The sequence below is a fragment of the Ambystoma mexicanum genome, chromosome 1p (assembly GCF_040938575.1).
Source record: "Ambystoma mexicanum isolate Mex_15411 chromosome 1p, UKY_AmexF1_1, whole genome shotgun sequence".
NCBI classification, from domain to species: Eukaryota; Metazoa; Chordata; class Amphibia; order Caudata; family Ambystomatidae; genus Ambystoma; species Ambystoma mexicanum.
In genome coordinates this window covers 1,286,119,155-1,286,146,099 of record NC_090921.1, presented here as the reverse complement: position 1 = coordinate 1,286,146,099, position 26,945 = coordinate 1,286,119,155, and the positions used below count along the sequence as shown (strand labels likewise).

Sequence of the window (26,945 nt, the reverse complement as noted above, 5' to 3'; positions counted from 1 at the left end):
GATATTCAAGAATGCGTCTCATTCCTCCCCTTCTTGGAGACGGTCAGCCGCTGATGAAGTGCACTCCCAAAGACTGTGGCTGAATCTCGCTAGTTTGCAAGTGGCGTTAACTGACTTAAGTGCCATGCTGCATATCGAGAAGACCTTTTTAGCCATGGCGTCAAATTTCTTGTCATCTCTATCTTGTGGTATTGTGGGGTACGCCGATTTACTGCTTGACGAAGTCATAGCCTGTACTACCAAGCTCTCTGGGGTCAGATGCTTAGTTAAGTACAGAGGATCTGAGGCCGACGCTCTGTACTTCGCAGAGAGCCTTTTGTTTACTGCAGGGATAACCTCCGGTGTTTCCCAATTTGCAGTTATCTTTCTTTGTAATGCTGCATAAAAAAGGAACTATAGGGTCTTCTTGAGGTCCTTTATCTAAGATGTCTGTTAAGTCATCTTGTTGGAAAGAGGGTACAGGTGCTGACCACCCCATAAATTCCATAATTCTCGCCATAAGAGCTCTATAAGACATGTCTGCATGCTCCCCAGGTTCCGTTCTGCCGACGTCAGCTTCTGGAGAGGTATCTATGCCACTGGCATCCTGTAAAGACTCCTGAAAATCCTTTAATCTGACTTCTTCTGATATTTGCTCCTCTGGAATAGGAACTCTTGTAGTTGGTAAGCCAAACAGCCTTTCATTATCAGAGTCTTCCCCTTCCTGATAAATAGAGGACAAAGCTCTGAAGTAGTCAGAGCGTCGGTAAGGGGTAAAACCCATTTCAGGTGATGAGGGAGCCAAATAGGCTGACACTCCTTGAGATAGGGTTGTAGTTGTCGATGTAGACATCATAGGTCTCGACAAACTTATGAACAGCGTAGATATACTCCAGTATGGCCTCGATGTCTATAGCCCCCTTAGCCTCCCCCCCCTAGCAACGCCTCTGGATACATTTATCCTTATGTGTTTATATACAGTCAATGGGTTCAATCCCTGGGCAGAACATGAATGTTTCATAAAAAAGAAAGAAAAAGGATGAAACAAAAAACAAAACCAACTAGTGATATAGACAATCAATATAATTACAAATTGAATAGTCATACAATCTTGATTTTTTACCATTACTATCTAATATAATAATATATAGGGCTTTAGCTATATGGTGTCTGCCAAAAAACAAATTAATGTGGGGTACATTCTTTTTTTTGTAAATTATCCTTTTGTTGCTGTCATAACGGCCATTTCTAAATTCACCTATTACATTACATCAATGTGCTCCTGTTTCCTTTCTTTGTTCATGGAACATTTGTGTTTTTCAACTGGTCTGTGGGGTGATATGTATGCATTTTTGGTATTTGTGTGATGAGAAGGAGATCGTTTATTACCTGTAATACCTGTCCTCCAGCATTATATCCGTCATAGATGCACATGCTGTGAATATTCCTTGTAGTCAGGCTGGGAATCCTCGGTTACTTTTTTATTCCCCTTGCCCTAGGCAAGAAGAATCTACATTTTGTAGCCTAACACCTTTGTTATGGGTGTTTTTGGTCCCCACCAATGGGACCTTGAGTAGCCCTAGACTAGACCCTCCTCTTCCTCTTGCCCATAGATTCTGACCCGTGGTATTAGACGTCCATAGGGTGTGAGTGGGTTTACCTGAAGGGGTGGAAGGAGGGTGCATGTGTGAAAGATACCAATGCTGGAGACAGAAGTTACAGGTAAGAAACTTTGTTCTTATAAAGACGCCGGTGGGGGGAGTCTGTACTTCTGCTCTCTATATGGTAGAGGAGAGGCACAGAGGACCCCAGCCAAGATTCTCGCTTATTGGTACGTGGTCGAGCAATCAAGGCCTAGCTTCTCAGGAGGTGATGGAGGCTGGTTCTTAGGTACAGTGTAGTCCCCAAGCACCCACAAAGGAATGTCCGCACACTGTATTGGTTAAAACACAGTCTTTATATAATTAATATTCAAAGGTCATATACAATATCACGATAACGCACTGTGTGCTCGGAAAATCAACAATGGTAAATATGTACAGTTCTAAAGTGGTACCACAACGATTATTAGATCTAATTAAAGTGCATCAACTATACGGTCAAAATGTCACACAGATCAATAAAGAGTAAACCAGCAGTAGAGAGAGGAAGGAAAGCAAGATGGTTGAACAATTGGCAGAATACTGGTCCCGCTACCTAGACACAGTTCTGTGTGGAGATCCCCCCCCCCCCAACCTGGGCAACCTGCAGAATAAAGATACAAGCCTAGTCCATATATTGTTCACACTAGACTTCCCAATAGTTCTGCAACCCCAAAGTACCTGGCGTTGTAGCGTTCCTCGTCGGGGAATCGACGGCCCTTCTTGAGTGCCCTCCCTTTAAGGCAGGTGTCACAGGTCATCGAACGTCTGACGGAGAACAGGTTGAGCTACGGCGGTGAAGTGGCCGCGTCGTTCATAGCGGTGCTCGTTGACGGGGAAGCGTAAACGTCCTGCAAGGAAGAGGCGTGCGGGGCACCTCGGTGTCGATAGTTCTGGACCGCAAAGAGTTTCAAGAACTGTGGCCCCGCAAGGGCGTCGAGTCGTCGCCGTCTCTGGTCTTTGGGTGGCGGGAAACCCACCGGTGGATGCTCCTCGGCGCGTCGACGGTCCGGCCTTCTCCAGCAGGATACAGCGGCGACGATGCGGACGAGTGTGTCCTGGGATCAATGAAGTTCTTAGGCAAACGGGAGCATGGCGGCACCAGTCGGTGACGGCGGTCGTCGACAGTGGCGGACAACAGTCTGGGCGCTTCTCCTTGGAGTTTCGCAGCAGTCCCCGGATCGGGTCGGTAGCCTGTCGAAGGTCGGTCTACTAGGGAGCTTTGGCAAAGATCAGCTGGTGCACGATGGTCCCTCGTAGCTCGGGAAGAGGGCGCCTTACCAGGTCCTCTCTGGATCAGTCCTTGGAGGCACAGCAGCTTTCAGATTGCGAAGGAGAGCAACAGCAATTCTCCCCGTCCAGCAGGGCTTCAAGGTCAAGCTTCAGTTACACCAGTTACTCGTCGTAGTGGACTTCAGCTTCTGAACACGATTCCTAGCAGTGAGAGGTCCCCAGATATACTGTTGATCTCCCATTCATTCCGCTGGGTCACACTCAAGCATCTAATCACGACTAAGGGCATTCAGGCAGGCAGCCAGCCAATCAGCCACACGGTGCAGTCAGGCCATTCACTTCTCTCCAGACACTCACAACAAGTTATGCGTATTGGAACAAGTACCGAGACAATCAACGCTCCACACTGCATTCATACTGGTTTCGGGCAGCGCTGTCTCAGTCATTGTGTCAACCACCTGATACTAGACACCCACAACATAGAATGCATATTCATCACACACTCCATTCACCCAGGTCCCACCCACAGGCGTACCCACAACATACGGTCGTTGGGAAGGCTCCAGCCAGTCTGGACAGCACTGCCCCACACTACCATATATGGAACTTCCAACCAACAGCCAGTCAGGGGTAAGGGACCAAGTCAGGGCTTCCCGGGACTTCGGGAAGATCAAGGTAACAGGGGATGGAAGGCAAGAGGCCATGGGGGCCATTTTGTCTCCATCAGGAATCTACCGATTCCAATGACAGGGCCTGGGCATCCCAAAATGGAGGACGCTCAGGACACCAGTCAATTCAGCACGGAGCTGCCACCAGCCCGGACCCTTCTCTGTGGGTCACACACAGGTGCCCAAAAACATACACTAGGGGCACAGGGTTGTACACCCTCCCATGGGTGCCATAAGGGTATCCCTTGGGTCTGTTCACCAAAACCAAAGGAGAGAGCTGCACCGCCAGGAGTCCCACATGAACTCCTGTGCGGAAAACAGGACAGAACACACGATAAAAAGCAGTAAAGGACAAGGATATGGAGGCCCTGTCCCTCTGATGCATTTCCAGCATCACAGTCCTTCTCCAGCATTGGATCTTTCATAGATTCACATGCTGTGAATAGATTATGTAGCAGTATAGAGACACTGGAGGCGCATACAGGAAAAAAAAAAAACACCAAGACTCCTTACAGCAAATCCATAGGATTGTACCTTATTGGAGCAGGTGCTGTAGGACTGCTCACCCTGTATGCACTTCTTCAGCATATTGCTTCTCCAGGTAGAAGTGCCTTGTAAAAGTATGCAGCACAGACAAGGTGGCCATTTACAGATGTCTGATCGGGACCCCAGACCACCATGCTGCCAAAGCCACTGTAGCTCTCACTGAATGTGCACGTGGGGGTGCCTGGAGGGGCTTCCCCGCAGACTATAGGCAGAAGACAATGATCGACGAGATCCACCTTGCTATGCTTCTCTTGGATAAAGCATTGCCTTTATTCGTCGGGCCATATGCTATGAAAAGTTGCATTGATTTCCTGAAGGGCTGCGTCCTGTCAATGTAGTATTCAATGTAGTATTTTAAAGCTTGCTTGAGGTTGAGCATAGGCTTGCTAAAAAAAAAAAAAAAAACAGTAAGGTTATCATGGAATTCTTGTTAAAGTCCATGGGAACTTTGGGAATCAATTGTGGGTTTGTCATGAGAAGTATCCTGTCCTTTTGGAACCGCAAGTAGGGCTGGTTGATTGCGAGCACTTGCAGCTCTGACACTTTCCTAGCCGACGTAATCGCCACCAGGAAGGCCACTTTCCAAGACAGATATCCCAGTGGTGTAGAGGACATAGGTTCAAACAGTTTCCTCATAAGCCCTGAAAGCACAGTGTTGAGGCTCCAGTCTGGTGATATCCATTTTATTGGTGGAAAACATCTGAAAAGGGCTACAAGTCTGCGTCCGGAGAGGGATACCCCTTTCTCCCGTCTGGTGTACCTAGAGATGTCCACCAAATGCACTAGATTTGTGGGCAAGGCCCTGTTTGGGCAGGCCCAGCAGGTATGGCAGTACTTCCTCTGGCGCCACCCGGAATGGGTTCAGTCCTTCCTGGTGTTCCTGGCGTTTGGTTTTGCACCACTTGCAGAACTGCTTCCACTTTAGTCAGTATGAATTGTTAGTGGCGGGGGCTCTTGCCGTTGCTAGGACTTATCTGCACTCCTGTGATATATTTAGGCTTCCAAACTCTGCAGTCAGGAGCCACACCATCAGGCGAAGTGATTGGCAGTCATGGTGCAGAATTTTCCCCTTGCCTTGTGTTATGATGTCTGGCCAATTGCTGAGTCGGATGGGTTTGTCCCTGGAGAGCTGAACCACTTAGGAGTAGCAGGTCTGGCGAGTCCAATCTGGTGCAATGAGGATCATGCTGCAGGTGTGCCACTTGATCGTCTATATTGCTCTGTGCAAAATCGGGAACGCGTATGTGAAGAGGGCGTCCCACGGAAAAGCTAATGTGTTTCTCATTGAGCATTCATGGGGCTTCTTGCTGGTGTAATTGGCACACTTCTTGTTGTGGATCGTGGCAAACGGGTCCATAGTTGGCTGACCCCAGCGGTGGAATAGTGATTGCAATGTTGATGAGTCTAGCTCCAATTCGTGCTTTTGGGACATCTGCCTGCTGAGGCTGTCCGCTGTCTGATTCTGTATCCCCGGAAGGTGAAATGCCTAAAGGCTAATCCCGTGGGCAATGGCCCAGTGCCATGTCAGTTAAGGTTCATTGGACAATGTCCTGGATCTCGTTCCTCCTTGTCTGAGGACTTTGACCATCTGGGTCTCCAGTATTACAAGAAATGACTTCAGCGCCCACTGAACCGCTCTGAGTTCAAGCACATTTATATACAGGGATGTGCCCTGGAGGGAGGCGTCCGTAACCAGCGTTTTGTCAGGTGTTGGATCCCGAAATGTTTTTCCCTTACAGACATTGACTTTGCTTACCCACCACTGAAGCATGAGCACAACTTGAGAGGGATACGCACTTTGTCCCCCGCATGATCAAGTGGTCTGGGACCAGTTTGCTGCCAGGAACTCTTGTAGTGGTCTCATATGGTGTCTGCAGTGCAGGACTAGCGGTACGCACAGCTCCATCATCCCGACCAGCTGCATGCATTGTCATACTTTTTTTTTACTTTGTTTGGTGTGAACGAATTCAGCAGAGTCACGAGGGCCTCTACTATGTCGTTGGAGGGACACAACCTAGGCTCTTGGGTGGAAAATTCCACTCCAAGGAATACAAGTCTCCTGGTAGGCCGTAAGAAGGATTTCTTGTAATTGATGGCGAAGCTCAATGTTTGTAATAGGCCCACAGTCACTGTTATGAAGACTGTCTTCCCCCCGCCCTGTCCAGATGGGGAGCACAACAGCCAGTCTAAATGACAATATACGTGGTGTCTCTGTCTGCGCAGGCTGGCTGCCACCGGTGCTAGGCACTTTGTGAAAGTGCGTGTGCCGACTTTAGGCTGAATGGCAGGACCTTGAACTGGTAGTGCGATTTTCCGACCACAAACAGGAGGTATCTACAGTGACCTGGATGTATGGACACATGAAAGTATGCATCCTGGCGATCCAGGGACGCAAAGCAGTGGTGGTGCTGCGTTGCTTCCATGCCCTGTTGTAACGTGATCATAGTGAACTTCTGGCGCTTTATACATTTGTTTAACCTTCTTAGGTCTAGAATGGGCTTCCATTTTACATCTGGTTTGCGGATGTAAAAGTACCAGGAGTATACTCACTTTCCCCTTTGGTCCCTGGGGACTTTTTATAGGACCCTTTTTTGCAGCATGAGCTGCATTTCTTATAGCAGGTGCCCATATAATACCACATCCAGCACCCATTTGTCGTATGTTATTTTTCTCCAGTTCCGGGCAAACCTGGAGAACCTCCCACCCAGGGCTCCGTGGGATGGATGTCACTGCTGGGTTTTACCCTGCCGTCCCCCCTTGGATCTGGAGGGCTGCTTGCAGTGGTGATTTCGTCTGGAGTCTTGATTTTTGGTACCCCTGGTAAGCTCTTTTGTACCCTTGGGAGTAGTATGTCGAGCCCCTAGAGTATTGATGTCCTTTGTTGGATGAGGATGTAGATGTTCTGCCGGCCGTTCCCCTGAATTGATGAAAAAGCAGATGTTTCTGCAGGGATGGCAATGACCTGACTGTCAGTGTCTGTTTTAATTGTTTTTAGAGCTTTGTCGATCATGGGTCCCAACAGCTCGTCTCCCTCAAAGGGCATGTCAACTACTTTATGGTGGACATCCTGCCGGAAATCTGTACATCCGAGCTACGCTTGTCTCCTCGACCACTGACTCGGGTGAAGGCTGGGAAGTCAGACATATTGGTGCATTTTCCAGTGGGTTGTATTGTTTATCAAGACAGCCTTTCACCGCTGCGATCGAGAATGGTTGCTTCATTGTTTTAAGCCCCTCCTGCCAGACATGGTTGAGGATGGGAATTAAGACCATTGCCTTTCTCCTCTTACCCATATGGTCAAATAAAAAGCATTCCTTCTCATCCTCTGAAGCGAGGAGGCCGAATTCTTTGCACGCCCTCATGACCGTAGAATGGAACCCCGCCGATTTCTCATCTTGGGTAAATTATTGGAGGGAAATCCGTGTCACAATCATCGTCCCTCCTCGGAGAGTCAGTTGAGGAAGATGTGGTATAGCAGGGTTTGTCCGCATCTGTATGCATTAGTTCCCCTCCTTCTGGCACTGAACGTACTGCTGGTGACACAGTACGGCTCCTTTTGCGTGAGGGGGGGGGGGGGGGGGGTTAAGTGCCAGTGATTTACTCCTGCCCATGCTTATTGGTTGAAGCACAGGAGATGCTGGAGGGGACAGAGAAAATGATCTGGATTGTGTGTGTTCTATGGACCTTGCTGATCTTCCTCATAATGTAGACCTGGGTCTGGGTGGAGACTTCTGTAGTACCGCTGGTTGAGGCGGTGGTAAGGCCGGCATCACTGGCCTCAGAGCTGCATCGAGCTGAGTGATGACCCTCTACAGGGACGAAAGCACTTGACAGTAGAGCCTGTCGGTTGGTTAACAGTGCCCTCTTTTCTCTTTGTTGGATTTGTAGTTGGGTGGGCCCTTTTACTTTGACGAGACTCCACTAGGACTGCATTATTATTATTTGATGGTCGTAGCTTGCTCATATCTGTAGGTTTAGGGTTAGATAGACGTTTATCACACCATTGTTGAGGTTCAATAAACACCCTTGAACTGTGGCCACTTGTGTCTGTCTTACTGTTGATACCATTCCTTCCTTACAGCATCCACGGCTTTCATCGACATGTGTATAAGCAGTTTTGGAGTAGCCAACGATGACTAGGTACACATCTGCAAGATCCCAGCCCTCCAACATCAGCCTCTCAACAGCCACGGATGAAGGCTGAGAGACTTCTGATTCAGATGCCGCAACCTACCCACCGACTAGAACAGCAGGTCCGCCTTACGAGGAAGGCAGCGAGTTGGGCAGATGGCAATCTCACGAAGTTCCTGGTATCACATTCTTTTCCCCCAGTCCAGGAGGATCAGAATCACGCAAGCCTGAAACATCAATTTCCTGAGACCTGACAGGATGACTGGAATCAGTGGGGATGCAGAGTGGTGATTGAAAGTTTACTCCACTAGAAAGGTGTCCCCCAATGCCCTCAGAGTAAATTCCCTTGAGGTGAAGAATTTGCATTTTGAGCTGTCCTGTCTCATAAACCGATCAACAGGTGGGGTTCCCTTAAATTTGAAGATCTAAGCGAGGACAACCGGGCAAAGTTCCCATTAGTGGGTAACTGGGCCCTGCCGGCTTAAGGCATCTGCCAACCCATTCTCCATCTCTGCCAAATGCACAGCCGAGTGGGAGATTCTGAGCTCCAGCTCCTAGAACTACAGCCGCAGGGCCTCCCTGCATAGGTGTAATGATCGGACACAGCCTCTTTTGTAGAGGTTTTGCATGGCCACTGTTTTCCATCAGTATCAGGACATTCTTCCCCAAAGAGAAGCCATGAAAGCCATCAGCCCAAGTATGATCACTCACAGCTCCAATAAATGACAGGCACTCTGCCTGGGATGAAGAAAGGCCACTCACCTGCAGATCCCAGCAGAGAGCATACCAGCCTTTCAGGGAGTTTTCCGTGATGATCTGGGTGTCTGGCAGCAGAGGCCAGAAGGACTCCCCCACCAGAAAGGTCTCAGAACTTGACCAGCATGACAGGTCTTTGGAAACCAGCTTCGAGACTCAAAGGGCAATCGACATGTTGCCAATGTACTGTGACCACTGATAGTGGAGCTGTGGAGTAGCCATTGAAGAGAATGCATCCTCAACTAAGCTTATGTTACCAGAAAAATGCAGGATGTCTTGAGGACTGGAAAAAGCAGAGACTGGTAGCATGCATGCGTTCTGGAAACAAGTGACATCTGCTGAATGTTGTTGACTCTCTCGTTGGGTGGAAAGGCATTCCCTACCCGAGGGTCCAGGACTGCTCTGTTGAACTGGAGCCTCTGAGATGGTGTTGTCTAAGACTTCTGGAAATTCAGGGAGAAGCACAAGTTGTGCATAAGCTTGCAGGTATCCTCATGGTGACTTGAAACCTTCGCTGGTGAGTGGCCTGAAGGAGCCAATCGTCCAGGTAGGTAAAGATGTGAATCCATCTCTCTTGAGAAGAGCCAGCACTATTGGTGCACACCATTGTTGCGTAGGTCGGGCCAAAGGGGAGCACCTTGAACTGGAAATGGGAATTCCCAGTTGTGAACCTTGAGAACCTCCTGCATCTTGAAGGTCCAATGACACCAACCAGTCCTAACTCTTACTAGATGTCACCATCCTGAACTTGTCCTTTCTCAGGAACTGGTTCAAACACTGGAGGTTTAGGAAGGGGCATTAACAAGTACAAGGAGTACCAACCTGTTCCCCTCTCTGAGGAAGGAACCTCCTCCTCCACAGCCAAAAGAGTGGCAAGTTCTTCCAAGAGAACAGGCTCCAGATCTAAGCTCGGAAGCAGAAGTAGTTTGCCCGGGGATTTTCAGAGAAACAGGAGACAATATTCAGTCCAGAACAACTTTAGTATCCGAGCGTCTGAGGTGATCTCCTGTCATCTTTCTCCAAAGATGAAGCAGGGAACTGCATGGGGGACACCTCAAAGAGGTTTCGAGTCGCGCGCTGTAATACTTCCTCGTGAGGTTCTTATCGATCAGCGGCATGTAACAGGGTGTCTGCTGTCGGGACAAAATCGGATCGGCAATTGCTGCATTTAAGGAAAGAGCAGTCTCCAACTGCAGTTATTTTGTCCATAATGTAGGTCAGATGGTCCGACACTAAATGTTTATTCAGTGCTTCCAATCCCCAGAGCAATCACTGCCTTCTCCACCATCTTCCTAAAATGCGCGTTTGAATTCATGTTACGGGGTGCTTGCTGTAGCCCCACATTGGGCTATGTAACAAGCCCACTTGCAACATGGAGCCCTGACACCAAGTCCATTAACTCTCCCTGGTCTGCCAGGAAATCAGGGAGAGGGTCTTGTCCAGCCTCAGCCAAGTGCATGGAGCTGAAGGGGACATGAATCCTCTTTCATCAAAAATATTTCTCATCGATTGGAAGAACTGTGGCCAAGAAAGACGGAGTGGTGTTGGTGGAAAAGCACAGGCAAATTCCCCAGGCCAATTCATACACAGGGTGTCCCACCCCTGGATCCTGGTTTGGGAAACCTGAACGCGAAGTCTGGGCATTGTGCGATTTGGTTTTTGGCAAACTAGTCTAAGGGAGGATAACCCCATTGGGAAAATATTTTATTTAGATTATCTTTGTTGAGTTGCCACTCACGTTCCTCTGGCAGTGGGTTTCTGCTTAGCGAGTCTGCTAGAGCATCGAGTTCCCCTGTAACATGATGTGAGACATGTTCCGCTTGAGTGCCCACTTCCACATTTTTTGGGACAGCCGAAACAGACTTGGAGAGTTTGTGCTCCCTTGTTTATGTAAAGCATGGCAGTGGTGCTGTCTGTGGGGCCTTGCAGTGTCTGACCCAGTACATGCTGCTGAAAAGCTTCTAGATCCTTTAGAACTGCCAAGAGTTCTAGGAGGTTGATGTGGTTTTGGGCTGTTGTGTGTGTGTCCATAGGCCGCAAGCTGTGTGTTGAAGGTAATGGGCTCCCCATCCGGAGAGTGAGACGTCTGTAGATACTATTGCTTGAACTGGATTGGGAAGGTTTTTCTTTTTAGCAGGTTGTTCCTGGACCAACAGCGAAGAGCTTGTACCAGGCTTAGTGAAACAACCACTAGATCATCCCACTGACCGCTTGCATGAGACCATTGTTTTGCTAACCACTCCTGTATTGGGCGCAGGCGCGCATGTGGAACCAAGTGTATACATGAGGCAATCATCCCAAGCAAACGCATCGCTTTGCATATAGTTATCTGGGGACCGGCTATGTAGTGAGATACTTGTAACAGCATGTTTTGTACTCTCTCCTTTCTTTGAGGGGGAAGCTAGCGCCTCTTTTGTTTTTAAAACGGCTCCCAGAAAATGTTTAATTTGACTGGGAATGAGACATGACTTTCTCATTGATGGAGAATCCCAATTGGAACAGGAGGTTGATAGTTCTTTGTGTGTTGTATCTGCAGATGTTAGGAACTCCCCGGTGATTAGCCAGTCTAAATAAGGGTGCACTGGGATTGACTCTCTTCGAAGGTGTGCCACTACTACTGCAAGCACCTTTGTGAACACTCTTGGTGCAGAGGCGATGCCGAAGGGGAGTACCTTGAACTGGTAGTGTACTCCCGCTATCTGGAAACGCAGATATTTTCTGTGCGCTGGTAACATTGAAATATGAAAGTATGCATCTTTCATATCTAATTTTGCCATTTTAAGAGGGGAATTACCTCTTGGAGCGTGGTCATGCGAAACATTTGGAGTTTGACATATGTACTCGCTGTGCGCAGGTCTAGTACTGGACGCATTGTGAGGTCCTTCTTTGGTACAATGGCGTACGTTGAATAAATACCGTTGTTTACCTGGTTTGCTGGGCCAATCTCTATGGCGTCTTTTTTTTAGCAAGGCTTCCACCTCCTTCAGTAATATGCACCTCTCTTCCGGCGTCATCTTTCTGTGCTTTGGCAGGGGGTTGGGCGGTTTTTGTAGTAGTTCTATGCAGAGCCTGCCCGCCACGGTGTAAAACACTCATTTGTCTGACGTGATCGCCTGCTATGCGTGGGTGAAATGCGATCTACTGGAGTGGCATGGAAGGGGACTTGGAGCAGGGTGTCATTGTTTGGGAGGAGGGGAGGCTCCACCTCGGCTTCTGGACCTTTTATAGCCTCTTTGAAAGCTGGAAGAGGAGGACTGTCCATGTGAGGAGTTCCATGATGATGATTGGCCCCCTTGATTGTACCCAGAAGAGCATTGTGGGCCATGCCCCCGAAACCTTCTAGTATTGAAAGAACCCTGTTCAACAAAGGGTTTGCTAGTCAATTGTCTGCGAGACTTAAGTGGATCGTATTCCTCCGTGGCACTTTTTAGGGCATCTTCCACTGCCTTGTTATAAAGGCAATTCAGTTCTACAGGCATGTTGAGCAGGGTGGCTTGTGTTTCTAATTTAGACCCGACTGCCTTAGCCAGGCATGGCGTTTGATTAAAGTGCCCTCAGTAATGATGTGACCTCCATTGTTTGTGGCGTCAAGGTTATTCTTAATAATTCAGTTTGATACCAGCTTGCCCTCTGAAATAGTGCTTAGCAGTTGCGACTTTAGGGGTTCTGGGACTGCCTTGATTTGGTGTTCCAGCTCGTCCCATTTATGACAGCTGAAACTAGCCAGGAAGGTAGTGTTATTGTTGATTTCCAGTTTGATAAGCAGCTGAGGAAGGTGTAAATCTTTTTACTGTACTTATCTGCGGGGCTTCTGCAGATGCCAGAGATGTGCCAGCTCTTTGCCTCGTTGTGGCCTTGGTCACGACTAGCGAGTCAGGTTTTAGCTGACCCCTGTAAGGAACACATGGTGGCAACAGTAAAGACAGACAAAAATGATCACAGTTCGAGGGTGTTTATTAAACTGTATAGTGGGTGAGAACAACGCCCATTCTAAACCTAAATCTAAGATGGGAGCAAGCTGCGACCATCAAATAATAAGGTAGTCCTAGTTGCGTCTTGTAAAATAAAAAAAGGGCCTATACTAAAAAAAACTATTGCCAATCCTTACTGCTAAATTACCAAAATAGTGTGGGATAATGTTGACCAGAAAAGAAAGAAGTGTTCACAAAATGATAAGTCAGGGTGAAATGGCTGGGTCTCCCTTCCCCACGTTTTAAGCATGGGACAAGGTGGGACACTCCAAGCACAGCATACTCCTGGCCTTCTCCAGCATGAGGTTCACAATTCCATTCAACGAAACCAGAACCATCAGGAGCCAAGTCTCCTTTTTACAAAGTCTCTTGCCCGAGAAGGCCTGCTGAATCAAAAACCACCAACAAGCAAAAGTTCCTACTGTGATTTTGCACATTGGACGATTGCTTTTCGACCCTTGGATCTCCCTCCACCGAGCTCGGATCCTTCTTGCAACGTGGTCCTCCCTCTGCCGAGTTCACTAAGGCCTTTCACTCTGAATATCACTACTATCACAATGCAGGATTTACTTCTCTTAGCTTTTCCTGTGGCATCCCTCCGTCGGGTTCACGTAGCCATCTTTAACACAGTTCATGAATTTCTAACAGTTCATGATTTGCTTCAGTTCATCAGAAAGCGTGGTTTCCCTTCTATATTTCTCTTGGCAATAGCTCAGAGACTTTTGATTGTACAAGGGATTTGACATGACCTTAGTAGGACCACTCGGAAACTTCACGCTGCCCTTTCCTAGGGCCTTCTGGTACTTGCAGTTTCAACACAACTCTGGGCTTTCCCAAAAGTTCAAACACACACTAGTTCTTTTTCACTTCTTTGTTCACAAGTTCCTTGCATTCATATAATGTTGCTGATTGCAACCTTGAACTCAACACAGTTCAGTTTGCCATCAGCTTTCTACGACTCACTGGCTGTACTGAACCCATTGCCTTGTCTTGCTTCTGGAGTCAAGGACAGTACCACGGTAGCCAGCGTGCCTCCCTGCCTGTGCTATCAATGCAGGAGGCACCTGTGCACCATTGACATCTGTTACTCCACACGTCAGCTGTAAATCCCGGTCTTATGTTTCGTCTTTCGGAGGCTTCACAGGACTGGGCTGAAAAGGCCAAGGGCACTTCCCTCCTTGTCGTTCCTCCAGCTTTTGCCACCTTTCTTCTCCGTTTGAACTGCTGTCCTGGAATAGCTGCCTCCTCGTGCGGTTGGCCTTGCTCGTCGTGTGCTCTCGTGCTCAGCATTTTATCCCTGTGGGGAAGGTAAAAGGCAGGCAGGTGTGTGTGGTTAATGTCAATTGCCTGACTCTGCCTGACCCTTGTGTTGGGACATGTTAGGTAAACGGCTTTGTTATTAGTTTGTTGTCTGTCATGGTGTAAAAAAGTGTTTGTTTGGAAAAGGGGGAGGTAGATTTTCTAAGTATCCTATGGGGTAGCATGGGGAAAAGGTAGAGGAGAATGATTGGGAGTACTCGGATACGCAACGGTCGATAGACCAGGGATTCTGGGAGATGTAGTGTCCTAGTGCAGAGAGGTTTCAGTTTCTATTGGATTTACCAGATATGGAGGGGTCGTTGGATTTGGGTAAGGGAGATTCTTTGGGTGGGAGGGAGGTAGATGTAGAATAACCTATAAGGCCTCAGGGACTTTGTCCTCCTCGCTTTCGTCCGTGGTATAATGCTGCATCTCACCTGGGGTATTTCCCCAGGCATAACCCCAGGCTCCCCTACCCAGGTGATCCTCCCTCGTGTCAGGGTCCGGCTTGAACAAATTCCACAGGAGCTGATGCTGGCCCCACAGACCCTCACTAGGAGTTCACCTCTCAACCCTAAAGTAAAGCTGAGCTGAGAACCCCAAGAAAGGGAAAGGGGAATTTGGATAAAATAACAACGGAGACACTGCAGCCCTGCAACCGTCTGGTAGGCTCTGGTATCTGTAGTAAACAAATACACTTAGTTACTTATACATTAGTGTAGACTTCTTATCTTAAATTATTTTGGAAACAACTCTAACTTCTTTACCTCTTAAACCTCTGTTTAAGACTTAGAGGTTAATTATCTGCATGGAGTATAGAACAATTGTAGTACTTTAGAGCATATTGTCACTAGCCATAAGTCTCTTTAGAATCCTAAGTAATGACTCTTGCAAGCAGTTCACTGACTTAGATATTCTTGTTTGCTCCTTAAGAACATTAAACTCTGAGATTTGAGTTTTAAATGCTTTTAAAAACAATGCAGTCTTTTCTAATGAAGTATTGAATTCCTTTTGCGTGAAGGTTACTTAAATGAAACTCGTTAACTTTCTTGAATGCTGCTGCTCCTGCGTCTGCGTGTGAATCTTTCCTTTTTTCAAGTGCGAATATTTTGGGATGAACACGCGAATTCACAAGGCGTGAAAATTGTCCTTGCGCTGAAGAAAAAAAAATCACACGCGCACCGTATAAAAGAGAAAACACGTACATGCGCTAAAAGCATACGCGCACCTTAAATATTTCACGTATGCGTGTAAAACGTGCATGCGATTAAAAATCACACGCGCACCATAATAAAGAGAAAACACGTACACGCGCTAAAAGCACACACGCACCTTAACTAATTCACGTACGCGTGTAAAACATGCACGCAATGAAAAATCACACGCGACGTAAAAATGGACTCACGCTCTATCGCAACCAAACACCAGCTGTCATACGCAACGTCACTCACGCGAAAATTGTACACGCGCTAAAAACAACTTGCGCTCTGTAAAAATGGGCTCGCACTCTATCGCTCTGCATACCCGCGCGCTCCCATAATGACGTTGCTGAAGTCACGAGGCCTCGCGCGCGCGCGCGCGCTTAACAGTCTTGAAACACTTTCCATGTAATTTATAAACTTAAAACTTGCGCGCAGTCTTTACACTTGTCTGCTTACTGTATTTAAACTGTAAACTTCTCACAGTTAATTTTAAAGTTCATAACACTAACTTCTTATTAGAAAAGTGGAAATTCTCTGTGAAAATCTTTAAGCTTTAAAAAGAACGCTACCACCTGAGGTCTTCTTGTTCACTCTGGCTCAGCAAACGATTCTCTTACATCTCTGGTAAATCTTCTGAACTCTGAAAGGCCTTACTTAAGGAGTTTAACAAATGTACAACCAGCCACTGAATTTCTTTGGATGAAAGGCAGTTTAGAATCTTGCTCACCTCACAAGAATCAAACCCATTGTCCTTTCCACCAATCAGGCAAACCAAACATATCATTGTTCCTTTAACTAATCAGATTAAGTTTCTTTCTCTCCATCTTGACTTGGGCAAGCACAGTGTTAATTCTATGTACAAACTCTTTCTGACTACTACTCAGCCAATTCTATGTACATACTCTTTCTGATTACTAATCCAGCCAGCCCTGACACCTCGCTCGTCTGCCCCCAGGGTTGGGATCTGAGAGCGCCAGCCCTTTCGTGGCCACCTGAATAAGGGATTCTGGAGATCTACTTGGGAGAATACCCTCAGGTTTCATATACCCCTTATGTACAGGGGGTCTGTAGGGGCTGGCCTGAACAGTTTTTCAATATGAGGGTTAACTGTCCTTGTGAGATTTGGGGAAGCAGAGAAGGCTGGATGCACCTTTGGATGGACTGCAAAACAGTGATAAACTGAGTGGCAGAGTTCTTGTCCCCAAGGATGTCCTCCACAAAGTCCATGTCAACCTGGGCCTACTGGGTGTCCATTTTAAAATGTTGGGTGGCCTTAAGGAGCAGCTCATTGTATTGGAGCCGATGGTCCACTGGGGAGTCAACCACGTGCTATCTTGGTGGTCTGGCGACTGGATAACAGATATCATCATAGTCGTCATAATATTGGTCTTGATTTTATTGATACCCATGATCACAGTGAGAACTGGGGTTCCGAGATCCAGAGGGATCTAGGACCTACAGGTCCTGAGAGGGGTTCTGGTGGGTGCTGGGTTGTGACATCAAGATGTTTTTGGTAGGGAGCTGGTTACTAGCAGCCCGCCTTCTGAATAGTCCTTAAGAGAACCGAGTTAATCAGGATCCGGGACCATAAAATCGACAAAGCAGGACATTCTCCTCATGATTGTGTCGAACTGTTCAAGGGTCCACTCAGAGGATGTTGGACGAGCTGAGGGGGTAGGTGTATCTAGTGAGGTGCCTTGTGCTGCATAGCCCTTGAGAGGGTGTCTGCATGGGAAGAAAAGCTTTTATCTTGAGAGACAGAGGGCTGGGAAGGTAAGGACGAAGATTTTCATATTTTCAACAGCTTTGTCTTTAAAAGGTTAGCTGGGACGTGTTTCTTTATGAGTTCCTTTATTTTAGGCGTGTGCCTTGGGGACGCTGAAGTGCCTTTCAACGCGCGCCCTTTGGCGTGCGAAAGGAGGGCCTTTTTAGTCGGAGTGTCTGAAACGACTTTCGGTGTCTGTTTTGGAGACCTGTCATGCGGCGAACGTGATAGCAATGGCCCAGAGGACAGGGATGATTTAGAGGACCTCTCCATAGACACCGCATGGCTGTCGACGATTGGCCATGGGTTGTGTTCTTAGTGTGATGGGAAGTGCGAGTGCCTGAGCCGCCAGGTGTAGTCTCTGTCACAGGGCCGGTGGCCTGCTTATTGGAGTCGGGGATCCGTACATGGGATTCTGACGTACCCCGGTTGCCTTCGGTGTCGCTAAGGACGTTTATGCTGCCCTCGCTGGATTCTCCCGTCATGTCAATGGAGGCTTCGGCCTGCATGGCGTGGGTGGCCCTGCATTTCATTTGGAGGTCCTTTTGTTTTTTAGGGCGGAAATGTTTGCAGGACTTGCAGCTTTTCTCTGGGTGGTCCCTGGGGAGACAGTGGTTGCACACCATGTGCGTATCTTTCCAAGGTACCTTCCTATTGCAGGAAGGACAAAATGCAATGCTAATGTAAAGGTGTCAGATTTCCGGGCAGTTGTGGCCAATATTGTTTCATTCCAGATACTCACTTGTCATTTTGGATTATATACATTTCCTGTTCTTTTTAAAATCAATGGTAGTTTGGGCCTTAACAATTCATTCCAGAGTACAGAGGTTATCCCGAGCCAAGGCGGTGGAAGGAACTGTTTTCAACCTTATGAAGAAGTCTTATCCAAAAGCAGGAAGATTTGTTTCATCTTCACATTTCAGATAAGTGACACACTTCACAAATAAAGGAATCTGTTTCTTTAAAATGAAAAAGTTTTAACCAGAACTAAATATCCTTTCAAATGTATTTCCTATCAGTTTTCTTAAAAGTAAACAGTAAGTATCTTTCTTCCCGCTGTGCATTCGTTTCAGGAAATTATGTATTTTTTTTTCACTAGGCATGCACGCTGGTCTTATTTAGTCAGGAAACAGCCTTGCTCCGTAACGTAGATCTCTTTCTTGTTATTTTTTTTACTACACATCCAACGTTACCTTTTCATTGAAGGCTGTTTCCCGTTCATTGCGTTCCTGTTCAGTGGAACTGCGCGTCAGGTTCAGAGTTCCATTCTGGCAGTTTTGCTTCGGATCAACGCAGGCGACTTCTGATCTTGATGTGATCTTTTCTGCCTTTGTGCGGCGACTGTATTTTTCTTTGTTTACTTTCAGTGCGGCTCACGCAGTAAGCACTGAATGACTAGCGCGGCGACTGGTTTATCTGTTTGTTACTTTCAGTGCAGCTCACGCAGTATGCATTGTATGATTCGCACAACGACTATTTCCTTGTCGTTTAACTTTCAGCACGGCACACACTTAGCATTTTTCTGCTAGCGCAGGGTCTGAATTTTCTAGTTTTTACTTTTTGGGTGCAGCTCATGCAGTTAGCATAATTTGACCTGCGTAACTTATGTAGTTACTGTAGAATTAAGTAAATGGGAAGTAAGTAGGTTTTAAAAAAGATTTCATATAGGCTGTATGATATTCAGGAACATTAGAAAAGGAAAAGGAACTACCTACAGTATCTTAAGGAGTTTAAAGCAAATGACGTGTGAAAAACAGAACTGAGATTCTAATTAGAATGTATTTATAATATTCTGGTTAGGTTAAAGGAAAAACATTGCGTGAATAACAATAAAGCCTACCAGGTCTACAAGCAATATATAAAGAATATGTTGTGCCTTTTTTATACACAAACTCAGAAGAATTTTCAGAGAAACTACAATCAATTGGGCTTCTTCAGTTTTACCCAGTTTAAGAGGCAGGCACGAGTTTTGGTGAAAGACACTCAAGTTCATTCTGTATAATCTGCAGAACCTTTACTTCAATTTTCAATTTCACTTAAGTCAAGGTGAAACTAATCCTCTTGGCTTGCTGCAGAGGAATCTCAGGTACTGTTACACATCTTTGGGGTTAGAGAGAGGGAGGTGAAATTAAGCAGACTAGAAGCTTACCTTGTGCCTTTTTTATTTCATGCAGATATCCCTCCTAAGGAGGAAGATCCATTATCTGAGTTTTGTTATTTTGTACCATTCCCCTCCCCCCCCCCAGGGGTGTTTTGAACTCGGCTGTATTTACAAGCAGTTGTGCACTGGACACCTTTGTGGGTCTGTGGGGTTCAGAAGCTTCCCAGGAACTTTGGAGACCGGACCTGACAAAAGGGCAGTGCAGCAACAAAATGGGAGATAGGGGGTCAGAAGAGGCATTCTCTAAAAGGGTACCACTATATGAACCTCCCCAACTCTCTTCACTGTGAAGGGCCGATGCCCGATGAGGACAGTAAAGGCTGCAGTAGTCAGTCAAACACTGTCGACCATGGAGCCGTCCATTGAGGTCCACTGATGCAATTGATGATGCCGCGGTAAACGGGCAGATGGTAAAGGAGAGAAAGTCTACGAATAAACATACTCTAATCAAAGGCATTAGCCAGAAAGGGACTCTGCAATTAGCAACGACCACGATGGCGGAAAAAAAAAATGGAGGGACATTGATGTGTGAAGGACCATGGGTACAATAGACGTCACACTAGGGATAGTATGACTGACACGCCCAGTCAACGTTCCTTTTCGAGTTTCGAAAACAAATGATTTGATACTCTGCGACTACCACTAGATGTTGGCCTGTGCATAGCATGTGATCTAAGCAGATCCACAAGCCTCAGAAATATATACACACACACACTTATTGCATTAGAAGTCTAACTTAACAGGTAAGAGTAGGCCTATGGAAATCATTAAAGGAAAATGGCCCACTAGGGCCAACAAGCATTAGACACTTCGAATTACGGTACTTCTGAATAGGTCCTAGTTCACCCTGTGACAAATCAAGGGATTAAGTCACTTCTACCAAAGGGGTCGAAGGGGGGGCAGAGGGAGACAAACAAAACTAAAAGAGTAGTGGAGAGTCCAGTTCCAAATTAAAGGATGGATTATCTTGAGAAGCTGGACAAGCCCCAGCGTGGCGTAATAAAAGTGGCATGGGCAAGACAACCAGGAGAGACCCAGGAGTGTCAAACCGGTTGGTAGAAGGAAGCTGGTAACTTGGGGAGAAACCTGGTTTGCGCGCCTGCAAACACCAGGAGACACGTAGGCCACTATCTGGAGAACAGGCTGGACAGAGGTTGTCCAGAGGCTGATGATGACTGGATGTTAGGATAGTTTGTCTAAAGTCCAAATTTAGTCAGCAGGCTCTGACTCCAGGGGAGGGCTCCACATTGACATTCACTCTGGGAGCAGAGGCCAAGTGTAGAAGGATTAGAATAAAGAAGAAAAACATCGGAGAACAAAAAGAAAAGCTAAGAGCTCAGGTTACAGGCAACCGGTTTTGTCTGAAGAGAGAAAGGACTGATGGGTGGGGCCCAGGCCTGCGGGGAGGAGCTACACCCAGCAGCCACACCCTTGCATGTCTTTACATTTAAAGGGGAGGGCACATGTTCAGGTGTAAATGGCTCTGGTCCTATCCCAATCGGGGGGTCTCCCATACAGTGCGGTGGAAAGTGTACAGGCCATAGGAATAAGAGGAAAATGTTGAGTGGTGGCAATGATGTGAAGGAAGAGGGCATAGCTGTATTCTCATAATGAAGATGGAATTCCAGAATCTGGCCTGGCAGACAGGTTTCAGGTGGCCACCCTAGTTATAGTGGATAGGGAACTCTGAGAGGTTAGTCAAAACCCAATCAAGCATGGAAACGGAGAGCAGACACGATTTAATCTCAGAAGAGTGAGTGGGGTCAGCGGCCCTCAATGAGTCCACACAGCATGCCACACAATAATTAAATTTAGACAGGAATGTATAAACACAGTTATTTCTTACAGACCTTCTGAACACATTGGAAAACTAATCTAACAGGTAATATCACACAAGCAGCTATGATGCAAATATATACAGTCACCATAGGTTCAAATATACATAAAACAACTTAATTAGCAAAGCAGGTAAATATTAGATGCAATTAATGATAGAACCAGATCACAAGACAATAACCTAACTTAAGAAGTCCAAACCCTTAGAAGTATGATGCCTCATGTCCAAAAGTCATGGGAGCCACAATGTTTCTCACCAGAACGGTGTCTCTGCGCGTAGGTTTCAATAGGCTTGTGCTAGTGGTGGTTTAAACTTTCAACTATTTTACTAAAGATAAGTAAATGGTTTCCTTCATTCCAGACCCAAAGCTAACCCAGGGGCAGGTTACTTGGCCCAGGTTTGATAACCAAAAGTTGAGTGGAATGGAATAAGGAGACAAACTGGGCTTGTTCCAAATATTATCCGCTGGAGGACAGATACCCTGTTTACCCACTCCCCCCCCCCCCCCCCGAGGGCAACGTAACCCAATCCCCTTACAAGAATTTGCACTGTACCGTTCTACAAAACACTGCTCCAGAATTGAGATAGAGCTAACTCACTAAATCTGGGCTACATATGACCTTCACAGGTCCATACATAAAAGGCTGCTTTACATACCGTATTACAGCCAGAAATCTTGCAGGACACGTGGAAATTAATAACATCTTCTCCGACAATGATGTATGAAACGCCATATCCGTCATCAGCCACCTGTCACAAAAATGAAAAGAAAAATAAATGAATAAGATTTATCCTTTATAGTAAGGGAGAATTTGTAAATTTGTGGCAATGAAGATGACCGCCAGTGAAGATCATAAAATCTTCAATATCTCTTAGGTATGTACAGATTTTAATTGCCAAGGTCTCATTTGAAAGATATATTCAGGCCTAAGAAAAAGGCACTAACAACATTTACTCTGAAGTCAAGGATGTCTAAAAAATGTCGATATTGATATTTTGATACCTCCTTTTCACTTTTATTTGGATGTTCCTCTGGAAAAAAAAAAACATTAATATAAGAAGCATACAACTGTTACTTTATTTTAACTTGTGAAGTAGGATTATAATACTAGCACCGAACTGTACAAATTACCTTCAAATAACAAATATATAGCATCCTTTACAGGGTCACTAGCCATGATTAACATCTTTATGCAGTGGATTGCATCATTTCTTCACATAAACATATTAACTGAAGAATGGAGTCTGAAGCGCATGGCATTTCACAGAGAACAGGAGTTTTTTCTCTTTCCTCTATGTTTCATCCATGTCCAATGGGAGATGTCATTGTTGGCAGTGATCGGTCATATTGGTTCCAAATCATGACCTGGTAGGTGACACTTCATTGCAGACACTAATGCACTTCTTGTAGGAAGTAACTTTTCCATGCTCGTCTATTTTTGGAAATCATAGTCCAGCATGTAAGGAGTATGTTGCTTACATGTAACTCCTGTTTTCCAGCATTGGTATCTTTCATGGATTCATATGCTTTGAATATTCCGAGTCGTCGGCTGGGAAGCCTCTGTAACCTCAGATTATATTTAATAAAGAAATAATTGGTTCACTTTTGCAACTTATCACTATCCTTTTGGGTGTTTTGTGTTCCAGCTAATGGGTCGAGTATCTAGCCCCACCCTAGAGGCAATCTTCAGATTCTTACCCCAGAAGCTTAGTTTTTCTCTTCCATGTAGTAGTGTGGCACTGCCAAAGTAGCCACCTTGAAAATGTCAGCCAGCGGGATTCCTACCCACAACGCTGCCGAAAATCCCATCGCTCTTGTAGAATGCACACGGATTGTCCCTCGTAAGGCTCTCTTTGCCTCTGCATGAGCCTTTGATATCACAGACGTCGCCCATCAGGCTATGCCTTGCTTAGATATCGGCTGACCTTTACTCGGAGGACTAAAGGCTACAAATAACGGACACATGCATTAAAGCTTTTGTCCTGTCCAGTTAAAACTTCAAGTGCAGGGATTGTTCAGCCGGAGTGGACGGATTATCAAACCAAAGCTGGTAGTAATATTTTCTTATTTCTGTATGTAAATGGAACTCTGTGAGCACTTCCGGGATAAAACTGATTTGTTTTTAAGATTACTTTGTTTGGCTTCAAACGCAGGTATGGCTCTTATTGATAGAGCCTGTATTTCTGAGCCATTTTCCATGAGACATCCCTAGTGTGAGTAGTGGTCATAGGCTCAAACAGCGCTTTCATAAGTGCATTGAGGACTGTGTTTAAATTCCATTGTGGTGGCTGCTTTCTTTTTGGGAGGTAGGTACGAAAAAGTCCTCTCATAAAATGTTTCACAATCCTTGCACTATAGAGCGGGGCTATGCCCTCTTCTGTTTTATCTAGAGATCGCGGACAGATGCCCTTTAATGGATGAGTGCAACAAGACTCATTGGCTAGCTTTAAGATGTATGTTAAAGGTGATGTGGTGTGATGTGGAGGGGGTCCCGCTGCTGTTGAGCGCACCACGCACAGAAACTGGGCCACTTGTAGCCATAAGATTTGTTAGTAGAGGTCGCTCTTGCAGCATTCAGGATTTCTCTACAATCTTGAGGGATTGGAATATGTCTGAATTCTACGAAATTAGGAGCCATGCTTCGAGGTTGATGGATTCTGGATTAGGGTGAAGCACCTGTTGATTGTGCAGTGATAGTAGGTCTGGTGCCGACTCCAGGGAGATGGGACGGCCGTGAGCTAGATGTAGAATGTCTGAATACTAGGCTTGCCTCTGCCATGCCAGGAGGATGATTTTGCACTTGCAATTCGACATAATTTGCAGGACTTGGCATATTACTGGTATCAGGCGGGGAGGACGGGGGACGCATAGGCGAACATCCCCTTCCCATGACAGCGTGAAGGCGTCACCTAGAGACTCTCCTTGTGGGTATCTGCTGGCAAATTTTGGACGTCTCGTGTTCTCCCGTGTTGCAAAGAGGTCTATTGGAGGCAAACCCTACTGTTTGAACACCCTGTTCAGCTGTGTGCTTGATAGTTGCCATTTGTGGCTCTGATGCATTGCCCTGCTGAGCTGATCTACTCTTGTGTTCTGCTTGCCTGGCATGCGGAAGGCTTGTAATGTGCGCCTCTAGAGACAATGTCCTGGAGAGAGTGCTCCCTTGTTTTCGCATATAATAACTTGATGGTGCTGTTGTCTGTCAACACCGTGACCACCATTCCCTTAAGCAATGGGTGGAAAGACCGAAAGAGCTTGCCATGCAGCCCTTAGTTCTAGCACTTTGATATCCATGTTTGATTTCTCTGCACTCCAATGTGACAAATTGATGGACAAATCTCCTAGATGGGCACCCCATCCTGTTAGAGACGCGTCTGTTATCACTGTTTAATGAAATGGGACCTCCTGAAGGGGCATTCCTTTTATTATGTGTAAGGGGTCTGCCCACCACTGGAGCTGGCGAACAAGGCCTGCTGTGATGGTTAGCTTGTCGTTCCATGCTCTTCTCGTTTGAGACCAGCGGTCTGATAAAAATTCCTGCCACTGTCTCATGTGGAGCCTGCAATGGGGAATTAATGGGATGCATGACGACATTGTTCCCAGAATCATTTTGCTTGCTGGAACTGCATAAGTAGACAAGGAATCGAATATGCACTTTCTTGTGAAGGGCGGACCCAGCCGTTGGTGTTGAACTGTGCCCCCCAAGAAAACCAAACTGTTGGATGGCCTTATACATGATTTCTTGTAATTTATCAAGAAACCTAGCAACCTGAGAATGCCTATAGTATGCTGGATTGCACTTTATGCTTTCTGTTGCAAGGCTGATTTTCTTAAACAATCCTCGAGGTAGGGGTACATGTGGTACCCCTCCCTCCGTAAGTATGCTGCCACCAGATCCAGACCCTTTGTGAAGGTCCGTGGGGGGGGCCGATCAAAGTCTGAATGGTAGTACCTTGAACTGATAATGGTTGTTTCTCATGGTGAACCTGAGAAACCGTCTGAACTGCGTGGATCAGTATGTGAAATCTAAGGATGCAGAAGTATGAGCCTGACACAGTGGTGGCATGCTTGTTGGCAAAGAATTTTATTATAAAAATAAAGCAAAGGAAAAACATCTCTTGCCCTATTTCTATGAGGGGTTGCACTACCTCAACAAAAACTATAAGGACTCTGTCAGGATGTCTTTTAAAATATTGTGTACACCATTCTGTGTCCAAGCCTATTTCCGTTCCTTACACTAAACGAAGGAAAAAGCGTCCATCTTCTTGATCCAGAAGGATGCTTCGCTCATTTCGGATACATGCCTTTAAAATTCAGTTTGTGGTGTGAAAACACAATGAGTGAGTCTTTAAATGCAGTTTCCAAGTATCAATTCCCATACGTAGTGTTAAGTCTGGTTCACTCTTCTGTCAGACTTAACTGTACAGCTTTTTGGGACAAAGGATATTTTCCTTTTATCGAAAAAGGAGGGGAGTGCAAGTCTCTTCCTCTAGTTTCGTCTTCCATCTCAACACAAACACCAAGTCTGGTGCACTATCCTGCCAATTTGACTATAGAATGTCTCTTCCACATGGGTCCCATGGGTTGTTTCTGGACCCCCCCCCCCCCAAACTTGTTTTGCAACTCCTTTCTCCTCTGTGGGGTTCCTAGACCCCTTTACATTTTCTTGGGCTCTCTCCGAATGGCTCTGGGCCTCAGCCCCTTCACTACATGTTTCTTTGCTCTTGTATGGGTCGCTGACCCTTATGTTTTGCTTTGGTGGGCTTCGACCAACTTCATATGGGTCCCAGACCCTGATGTGTTGCTTTCGCTGGTCCTCTACCCCAACTTCACTTAATGTCCAACTGAACAGACCTGGTGTACTCTCCTGCCAGGTACTTTTCCACATAGGATATTGTATACAGTACGTTTCAATCTCTTTCTTCTTGATTTTCTCAGGGTCTTATCTCAGCTTTGCCTTTGTATCTCTTTACTTTGACCCATTTACTTTGGCGTTGCCCCTATAGTGCACTTGGGTCCGACCCCTTTATAACCGCTTTCCTGGACACTTGGTTTACTCTCTTGCCAAGTGCCTACTGATGCAGCATGTGTTTCTGTTTTTATATTTCTCAGCTTTAGTTCGTATCGGGTCCACGACACTCCTTAAACTCCCCTTGTTCAGTCCCCAGCCTTCTCATGAACCTAGGAAGCAGCCGCACCTGGTTTTCGTGTTCCTGCTGCGTGGCATTCTGCTTCGGCTTCACTGACTCGCTGGGCGAGCTTCCGATCCTTCTCTCTGCTCCCGCTGTGGTCTGCGTCCCAACTTGCGTCGTGCTGCATGGCTTCCCTCCAGAAGGTGTCCCAAGTCTTCTGCATACTTTGTTTCTCTTGCCGGTTCTTGGCAGCACCTTTAGAGACAGCAGCTTCTCTCCACTATCGCCCTGGTCTTCAGCTTCTTCCTGTGTGTCTCTCTGCAGCATTCAAACTTCGCTCTCGGTCCCTCAGGGGATGGCTTGACCAATGGGACAGTCCTAATTTGTACTTCAGGAGACCAATAGGCAGTCTCGAGCAACTAGACGGTGTATGTTGGTTTCCATATGTATTCTTCATTGCTCCAGCCTTCCTCCTCGTCATAGTACTGAACTGATGATCATCAGAGTTCAGTGGCACTCTTCTTGGTCTCAGTACTCTCCTGGAACTTGTTTTTGTCAACTCTGCATAGAAAGATAGAGGGGAGGGGTGACCACAGGGTACTAAGTGGGGTGAAAGGAGGGAGGGGA

The 26,945-nt window shown here is 46.5% G+C and overlaps 1 protein-coding gene across 4 annotated transcripts in view; it reads right to left on the bottom strand.

Moving 5' to 3' along the window:
• Positions 1 to 26,945, bottom strand: part of LOC138452925 (carnitine O-palmitoyltransferase 1, liver isoform-like) — a 1,293,714-nt gene that overhangs the window by 52,163 nt on the left and 1,214,606 nt on the right. For all 4 annotated transcript variants that reach the window (XM_069605291.1, XM_069605282.1, XM_069605298.1 and 1 more), the window contains exon 18: positions 21,846 to 21,938. In XM_069605291.1, coding sequence (XP_069461392.1) covers positions 21,846 to 21,938 — 93 coding nt within the window. The remainder of the gene's footprint in view (positions 1 to 21,845; positions 21,939 to 26,945) is intronic.